This window comes from Perissodus microlepis, chromosome 8 (genome assembly GCF_051167445.1).
Source record: "Perissodus microlepis isolate ML-2025 ecotype Zambia chromosome 8, ASM5116744v1, whole genome shotgun sequence".
NCBI classification, from domain to species: domain Eukaryota; kingdom Metazoa; phylum Chordata; class Actinopteri; order Cichliformes; family Cichlidae; genus Perissodus; species Perissodus microlepis.
In genome coordinates, this window is record NC_140468.1 from 27782003 (window position 1) to 27791779 (window position 9777).

At 40.2% G+C, this 9777-nt stretch overlaps 1 protein-coding gene across 1 annotated transcript in view; it reads right to left on the reverse strand.

Moving 5' to 3' along the window:
* fmn2b (formin 2b) overlaps window positions 1-8605 on the reverse strand; it is a 65494-nt gene extending 56889 nt beyond the window's left edge. Inside the window, exons 1-3 of the mRNA XM_084938480.1 lie at window positions 6645-8605; window positions 3924-4174; window positions 1336-1514 (exon numbers count right to left, since the gene is read on the reverse strand). Coding sequence (XP_084794606.1) covers window positions 1336-1514; window positions 3924-4174; window positions 6645-8242 — 2028 coding nt within the window. The 5' untranslated portion in view covers window positions 8243-8605. The remainder of the gene's footprint in view (window positions 1-1335; window positions 1515-3923; window positions 4175-6644) is intronic.
* Between the last annotated feature and the right edge of the window lie 1172 nt (window positions 8606-9777).

The following is a 9777-nucleotide window of genomic DNA, read 5'->3' on the forward strand; positions in this document are numbered from 1 at the left end:
AGCTGTGCAACTCCAGTCTTGTGTACAAAGTCCAGTCAAACAGCAGTTACAGTTACAGCTTAGAAATCACAAAATTTGTTTTCCTTTTCTTGTTCATGAGTTGATCCTGTGTGGAACACTTAGTACCTTTGTGCATTATGCTTTCTGTTTATTCTTAAAACATGTTTGCTTGTTCATGTTAAAGCCAGTATTACTGGTGACCCTAATTGTAAGGACAACAACAAGTCCAGGTTAACTAACTCATCATTTGCTATATAGTATAGTTAGTACAGACAGTACAGTTTTCTTAAAAATCACTAATTTTACACGCTCTTCAGTACCATTTCATTAAAAGTAACATTTTGTAGCAGTTTTCATTGAGAGTTTTACCATTTCTATGCCAGAAGTCAGTGCAGCTGGATGAACTTTGTCTCTGTTTTTAATCAGCGAAAATCACTGAGCACAGACGATTCAAACAAGAGGCTGTTCTTCATTTCTTTCGCATTTCCTTTGGTACAGTTAAAAAATATTCAGGTTGAATAAACAACAGTGGCACAGTCTCTATGCTATTCATCAAATATGCAGGTGCATCAGGTTGCCTTTGTACTTGTTAATGTTGTTGGCATCAGCTACACAATGGACCTAGAGCCAGCACAACAGAGCCAGCAGTGCACGGGCAGGAATGCATTTCTTACTTGGAAATTCCGACACCACTTAAAGAAGCAAGGAATGGGCGGAATCTGACCCTTCAATGCAAACTGTGTTTGCCAGCAACCAAGCTGCTCTCAAAAGAACCCAACCTTAACAAACATCTGGAAGTAAGTTCTTTTTAAAAACTAACGTTAGCCTACTGCAACTACCTTGTTTTAGTTGTGGTAGCTACCTGGGTTATGTGTCACTTCAGTGTCTTCCATGTACTATTGCTGTGTGATTTATTACTATTACTGAAGGCTACTCACCACCGAGCTAACACTGTTAGCTGGCGTTACCTGAGGTTAGTTCATAGACTGCCGACCGTTACACTTGATGAATAGCATTAACAACCTGCTAGCTGCAAATTGTCATGTGTAGTTCAGTAATAGTAATAAATCACACAGCAATAGTACATTCATGTGAGAAGCATGACAATATATTAAGCAATCCAAAGTATTCAGAATACGTTACTCTCATTGGGTAACTCAACAGAATACGTTACAAACTACATTTTGGGGCATTTATTCTGTGATCTGTAGTGGAATACAAGTTTAGTGCCAACATATGCCCTTCTTCATCTGAAATAGCCTCCCATAAAATATGACAATGAAAAGAATTCACTGCTAACATGAGAAGATAGGGGTGTGGTGTAAAACTACATACATCGAACTTGGGTGATGCGGTGGAGGTGATGTGGGTAGTGCTTCCCCCCAGCTGTTCTCTGAAGCAGTCTGTGAATGGCAGCAGGAGGCCCATTGCTAAGATCCTAGAGCAGAGCCTCTCAGCCTCCTCTGGCTCATCCGCTTGCTGTTGCAAGAACAGCTTCTCCAGAAGAGTTCGACCTGGACATCAGGGAGAAAACAGAAAAACAGAATTTTTTGTGGGACGTACAGTGGCACAAAGACTCGTATCAGGCTACCATAATGTGTACTGGCTACCTACTCCTTCTAATCCTTAGGATGGGCTAAAGGCAGAGATGGATCAAAAAGGATATTTTAACTGAAACTGTTCACTGATCAGTTGTGTACAACTCCGGCAAAAATCGCCATATTTGTCGGATGGTCATTCAGTTTTCTTTTGTTTTGTTTTTTTACTTTATTTTTGTTATATAGCAGAATATTTAGATTTTTGTGACGCGTACCTCTCACAAACCTTTGTATAGAACAGGATATTTTCTAGATTAAGTCGAAGAAGAAAAATATGTATTCACTTACTGTTCAGAAAAAAAGTGGAATTATCATTAAAACAAAAATCACAATTAATATGATACCTTTTCCACCTCCTGGCTCAGTTTTTTCACTAATAAAACCAACCTGGTTCCACTTTTCTCAGCTAGTAGCTGACATCAGCTTTGCTGCGTGGAGCTTTGTCATGGAGTCTTCACTTCACCTTCTTTAAAAAGATATGTCTTTTTTAAAGAAGTGGTTTGACACTCTCATTGACAAAATCCATTATTATCCTGAAAAATGACATCATCATCATCACCAAACCCATGTTCTGAATTTACTGATGTGATGACAGCATAATTTCTTTGACTAGCGCATATTTGTGACTCAACAATGGCACTCAACAGTTTACTTTTCCTTTGAATTTTTTGAATGTCAATATAATTTTATTCAGTATAATTCTTACAGATCTGTCACAAACACTGACATCTCTGTCTACACATTTTTGTTTGGTTGGTTTGTGGGGTTGTTTGTGGACTTTCTATTTTCTTTGAGTTTTCTCTCCTGGTGCTTTGAGATCTTCCATCTATCCAAACATTTTCCTTTTATAATGTCTGTTGTTTGTTTGTTTCCATCCATCCATTGATATTCTTCTGTTTACACAATTAAGGGTTGTGGGAAACTGGACAGCTCACCAGTCTGTCACAAACATGTTTTGTATTGTGAACCAGAATGACGTTTTTCATATTTTAGTATGAGGCTGCCATATTAAAGCAAAGTACCTTCATGTACCACAACTGCTACAGCACCTTACTGAGGTTCCAGCTAGACATTACCCACTATGTCCAATGGTCCTGAGTCGTTGCCCAGATGCTGCTGACGTTTTGGACTTTGTAGTTTTTTGATTCATTGCTGAGTTTTTACCTTTTTTTTTTTACCATATATTTTCCTTAGTGCAGTTAGTCTTGTTATCTTGTTGTGATTAGTTTATTTCTTGTTCTGTCTTTATTTGTGAGTTATCCTATATTAAGTTGTGTCTGTGTTTCCCTGTTTGGTTATCACATATCGCTCCCTGTTTTATTTGGATAGTTATTTTTACCTTTTGCCTTGCTTTTAGTTTTACTTCACCCTTGTCTCGTCTTCTGATTCAGTGTGTCTTGTTTTCTCTAGCTGTTTCCACTGCCTTATAGAGGTGGGAATCACCAGATACCCCATGATCTGATAAGATACAATACCACTGCATTACAATCAGTGTATTACAATAACATATGTATTGTGGGATATCACCTATTATGTCTTCAAAGTTAAGCTTTCTCAATATCAGTTTTATCCAATAATATAAAGTTGCATGCCAGCACTGTCAGTAAAGCCTGAATAAATGTTGCTAGAATATGAAGTCAGTCTGCTCTCCAAAAGTTGATTCTGTTCATCTGGACGTAGCGTTTTGGGGAAACCTGCAGTCAGCTGAGACTGAAGAAGTCACTTGGATGAGTGACGAAACGTTTCTCCCACAAAACGCTACGTCCAGATGAACAGAATTAACTTTTGGAGATTTACTTTCCTGGATGATTGAGAATGCATCAAGAAGTCAGTCTGCTATACGAGCCTTCCTGTTCAACAGGAGCAGATATGTACCATAACACCATGGGTGTTGTTTTCAGAGTACATCTGATTTGCCAGTCATGAGATGTATTTATCTCAGAACTGCCACTGAAAATTTGGTTATGATTTGCCTGTCAGATTTGATCCAAATGTAGCCCAATAAGGAGTCTGTTTGCTTCATAATATTGCCATAAAGTTCCCAGTTGCATCAGCAGCACCTCACTAGCACAAGCAGCAAGCAGAGCCATCTGGCCTTTACTGATGTCAAACAGCTTGACAGAAGTTCATATAGATTTTTTTAAAACTCTTTAAATATTCCGAGAGTGATATAGGGACCTGATATAGGACCTTGCATATAGTATTAACCCTTCTGACTAAGTAACAAGTTAAATAATTCCTGCTTACACCCACACATGTCCAGACACAGTTTTAAAAATGAAACTGATCTCCAAAAACTAATTTCTAACCCTGTTTAATACTCACCTGTAAAGACACCCTGAAAACCACAAGTAGATACTTGTCCACATGAAAATCTTCTCGTTCCACAGATGGGCTGGCTGCCTCCTCCTGTGTGGCCCCCCAAATATTCTCCTGAGCTCAGTGAGCCGCCTCCATCTTCCTCCTTGCCTCTCAATCGCCTGTCTAGTTCCTCTGTCCAGTCAGCTGAGCGACTCAAAGGGCTAGCAAGGCTTCTGGAGCGTTTTCTGCGCACCTGCCAACCTTCAGCCATCATCCTGTAACATTTATGTTCTCGGTTAGCTTAGCTTTGCAAGTGCATTTCTTGCAATGTGTTTACAGTTAGTTTTACTTTTCCACAGTTTTCTGATTTCTTCCATTTTAGGCAAACTGACAGAGCCTTCATCCTCTCCATGAACATAAAGTGCTCAACTAAACATTAAAACGCACGTTTACAGCTTAGTACAAAAGCGTTTAGCCTCTGTGGACCATTTCCTTCTTTTAGACACAGTGAGATCATCCAAAATATCACAGAAAGATGATTTGCATCCAATAATCAGTGAACACATTAAACTACTGTATTACTTCACAATGGTTTGTTGAGAAAAATGTTGTCCTTAGAGATGGACCAAGGTAAGAGTTATTGTGTTTTAGCTTTTCTTACATAGCAGATATCAATAGTAATAATAAGTCGTTTTCAAAGAGCTTGTGGCATGGTAACAACACTATAACAAAGTCTGACAAAAAAAAGCAGTCCAATGACAGCCAGGTTGTAAAAAACATTTTAGCTAGATCTATTTGTCAAATAAAGAAGGTTCTCCAACTTTGTGATATAGTGAGAAGATGTGAAAGAGTCCTTGTTTGAGACTGGAGCTGAAAAACATTTTAAATTAGTAAAAGTTAAAACATCTATAATATTTCATAAATTTGCTCAATGCAGAAAAAACTGTGTAAGCTTACAAGTATGGTGAGCACAGTGAGCTTAAACAGGAAGCTGATCACTCAGATGTTTGTGTAATAATGTAATGTTCATCTTGAGTTTAGCCATGAGTTCAGCTATTGACATGAAATTCTTACCATATGTCAGTAACAACTCATCCAATCTATACATGTAAAGAGAAATCAAACCATAGAGTTCCATAAATTATCTGCAATACTGAAAAATGACCCAAAGAAAAACTATTAAATACATGAAGAAAGAGTGTGAAAAAAGGCACAGAAGGTCATTACACCAGCTAAACTCTATGAGTGATTAAAAAGCAAGTCTGCCATTTAGTGCAAATTAATACGAGCGAGTTAGATCCAGACTAGACAGTGGAGTGAAAAGAATCATCATAAGAGTTCTCCAAGTGCCAAGCATCACTTGTGGAGCGCTAAGGTGCAATTGTTTTAGAAAACAATAAGCAATGCACTCAACTGCCATGACAGGCATTGCTCACCATGCAAGACTCAATTACTGAAGAAAAAGCATGTTTAAGCACATTTAAAGTTTGCTTAACAACATTTAGACGAGTGTCGCCAAAGTGCTTGCTCATAGGGGGTCATATGATTGTTGGGTTTTTCTCTGTATCTATGAAGCGCCTTGAGGCGGCTTTTGTTGTGATTTGGCGCTATATAAATAAAATTGAATTGAATTGAATTGAATTGAATTGGAATACTGGGAGAACTCTTTAGATGCCATAATACACAACATGTTTGAGGGTCAAATATGCTGCATATCACCCCAAAAAAACACCAACAGTGAAGTTTGGAGGGGGGAACATCATGGTGTGGGGCTGTTTTTCAGCATACCGCACTGGCAGGTTTCATATAATTAAAGGAAGGATGAATGGAAATATGTACCAAGATATTCTTGACAAAAATCTGTTGCCATCTACCAGGATAATGAAGATGAAATGAGGGTGCACATTTCAACAAGACAGAGAAGAAAACAAGAAAACCAAACGTTTCAGAGAAAGAAAATAAAATGGCTAGAATCCTGCTGACCTGAATCCAACTGAAAATTTATGAAAAGAACTAAAGCTCTGAGTTCATAGAAGGGTCCCGTGGAGCACTCAAAATTTGAAGACTGTTTGTGTGGGCCGAAATCACACTTGAGCAATGCATACGACTATTTCCTCCATGCAACTCCATGAAACTGTACAAAAGTCCTTGTTAGTGATGACAAAGTATTAAAACGTTTTCAGTAAGTGTGTTCAATACTTTTTTTCCTGAGTCATTTCTCATTATTATAAATACCCTAATTTATGCACAACTATGGTTTGATTTCATTGCATGTGTGAATTGGATGGGTTGTTACCAACATCTGGTGAGAATTTCATGTCAATAGCACCTTTAGAAATATATATTTTTTTAGAATACTGATGACGTATACAGTACTTATTTTAAACACTGTAAATACGTCCTTGATCTAGTGGTTTGCTTACAGTCTAGCAGATCTCTCATTATTAATGCCTTTTACTACAATAAAATTGCTCAGTGCCACTTTGCCACAAACCTATGTTTCTAAAACAATGAAAATAACAGCCAAAATGTTGAGATTATTCTTGAAAATAAGATAAATTATGAAAACGAAAAGAATATAGTCTGTTTTAATCCACGTGGGGCTAAGATTTGAGTTTTTTTGTATGTGCTAAATAGGCTAATCTTGTTAGATGTTACGTTTTAAATTAGGTCTCATATGATCATTTTGACATTACAGTGCTTTAAAATTCTAGAACCAGTATCAGCCATGCAAACAACCAGTACCTGTGAAAGTTATGGTGAGCTCTGCGTGGGGAGAGGGGGCTATGAGATGGTGAGTGCCCTGGGGAACTGAGCTGTCTTGTAGTGGTTTTGATGTAGGACGGGAAGATGGGAGGGTAAGGTTTCACCACAGGACTAGAGCAGGTGGCGGGGTGGGCAGACTTGAGGAGGCGTTTGGCCAATGTGGGGCTCTCCTGAGGAAGTAGTGGGCTAAAGCAGGCGCTGCTCCTCCTAAACTGCTGGTTGGAGGGGGAAGCCTTGGTGCTGGTAGAGGGGCTGGGTTCAGAGTCAGCACTCAAGCAGTCCTCAAGAGACTCAGCGCTGGTACCTGAGCCTAAGTGAATCTCACCTTCTTCAAATACAGTTCTTGAACTCAGTCCCTCTAGTGGCTCAGGACTTCTATGGTTGTCGTCTGGCAGTGGAAGACTGAGATTAGCATCCATCTCAAGCTCCCTCTCCTGCTCCTGCTGGGTTTCAGCACTTGCTCCCTCCTCTTCCCCTGTGATTTTCCCAGTGCTGTCAAATGTAAAATCGCGGAAACTGTTACCAACAGTTGTCATGGTCACCGGGCAGACTGTTGCCCCCCCTTCAGTAGCTATGGAAATATCTGTGTGAGGGCGCTGCTGAAGCAAAGCATGCTGGTCTTTTGTGCCTGTGGAAACACAAAGAGCAGCTTCTCTTTCCCCCTGCCCCTTTAGCTCCAGATGCCTGTCCTCATTCTTCTCAATAACCTCTGCGTTGAAGGGGCTATTCTGTGTGGGAAGTGGCTCGTTTTGCTTGACAGAGCCAATAATAGATCCTCCCTCCAGGAATGACAAGGCATCAGACCCCAGCTCTAATTCTGGGGTCAGGTCAAGCACCTCAGGAGGAGTTAATTTAATTACCCCATTACTCTGTTTCCTCCTATCCTTTCCTTCCCCCCAAATTAGATTCCTTCCTCCCCCTCCTTGTGTTTCCACAATTGAGGTAACCCCCCCATGCTGCTGTTGCTGGAGCCTTATAGCGAGCTGGATATCCGCAAGCAAATCCTCATGGTCAGCTGCTGAGTGGAAACTGTAGATATCAGTGTCTGATCCCGAGCTCCCTCCCTTCTGCCCTCCATCTTCTGCGGGAGAGTTTGCGGTCGATGCTTTCTGCTGCATCTCATGCTTCTCGTCTCTCTCATCTCCATCCCTTTTCCCCTGCTTCTTTCTCTTCTCAGGAAAGGCAGCCTCAGTGTCCGACTGCCCCAGCTCATCTGCAGACAGATCAGGTGTTTTTGTGCTGTCCAGCTCATCGTGCTGAGATGCTAAAACATCCTCTTTTGAGCCTTTCACTGATGAACACACGTCTCCTTTTCCTTTAAGGTTACCCTTTCGCTTCCGGATGGAGAAAACAGAAGACTTGGACTCTGATTTATTTTTATTTTTTAGTCCTGTGCCGTTCGTCACTCCCCTTCCTCCTGCACTGCCTGTTCCTTTACCTCCATGTTTACCATGGAGTTTCTTTCCTCCTTTTTTTACATCCCCTCCTCCCTCTCTCCATCCTTCATCTAGCGATGGGTAGCTTCCGTTGCTTGATGCTGCTGCTGCTTTCTTTTGCTTTGTCTCTTGGTTACCCATGTTGATGGAGCAAGAGAGCTCGATGACTAGCTGCCGCTTCCTCAGGTCATGCCTAGAAGAGCTTCTAAGACAGTATTTAGATGCTCAATTTCAAGCTTCTTGCCCAATTTGTGGATGCACGTCTGGTGAAGGAGGAGCCGCCGCTGCTGCGGCTGCTATTGATGATTGTTCTTTTAAGCTCTCCTGTGTGACGATCTTCCTTGTTGTTTTCCGGTGACGAAGGCTCGCGTGGCAGTGATGTTGACACTGATGCAGAGTAGACATATGGCTCCCTCTTCTTCCACCCCTTTCTCACTCTGTGTTACCCTCCCCCTCATCTCCATCTGCTGAAAGGAATGACGCAGGCACTATGTGCTCAGTAGAGTGCTTTTTTGTGAGGTAGACTGGGAGAAATGGAAAGACTGGGATGGAGGCACAAATCTTTCAGGACCTGAGAGGAATAAAGGTGCTGCTGGTAGCTCACACACTGTGCAGCTGGGGATAGGTTATAAGGGCCTTCATGTTGGTCTTTGAACTAAAAACCAACATGAAGGATAGATTTTTCTTAATAAAAAAAAACAGTTATTAAAATATCTGTCAGAAATAGTCAAAGCTGAATAAGATTACAGTTTATAAGCTGAAATGGATCATATTCTGTGTGGTTCAAACCATATAAATATATTGTCTCATAGCAGTTAGCCCCACTAACATTAATGTCAATGTAAAAAAGAGCTTGCAAATGAAAAGGAAGATTGTTATGGGCAGAAATGTGTAGTGGCAGAAAAAAAGGTTCTTTCATTCAGTTGAGGAGCTGAACTGAGACTTTTAACTTACTATAACAGAAAAACTTGAAAATAGAGATGACTCTGAAACGACTTAATCAGATTTAAACCTGTGCATCTGTGAATATACTTTCAGCCTCAAATGCACTTGAATTATCCATTCAAAGAGAGTTGTTCACAGTGGAAACACATGGCCTCTTTAATGACTCTTCTTTGTGAAACATCTTTAGCAAGCAAGCAAGCAAGCAATTTATTTATATAGCACTTTCAGAACAACACAGCTGAACACAAAGTGCTGTACACTTGGCATGCCACAAATGATACATGAATAAGTTTAAAAAAGGAGAGAGAGATTTACTCAAAATAAATAAATAAAATAAATAAAAACTTAAAATAATACAATTAGCACAAATAGCACAAAATAAAAAGTATACAATGATAATTAGAATTAAACACAATAAAATGAGCACAATAGATTAAGAACAATAAAATCAATAAAATCAGGGTCATACAGTGTCATATGCCAAGGAGTAAAAATGGGTTTTAAGACACGTTGTAAAAGTGGACAGTGAAGGGGCCTCTCTAATGTGCTGGGGCAGATTGTTCCAGAGGTTAGGAGCAGCAATAGAGAAGGCCTTGTCCCCTCTGAGCTTTCTCTTGGACCTGGGTACCTCCAGGAGCAGCTTGTCAGCTGACCTGAGAAACCTGGGGGGTGAGTAAGGATGCAGAAGCTCAGAGAGGTAAGATGGGGCAAGACTGTTTAAACATTTAAAA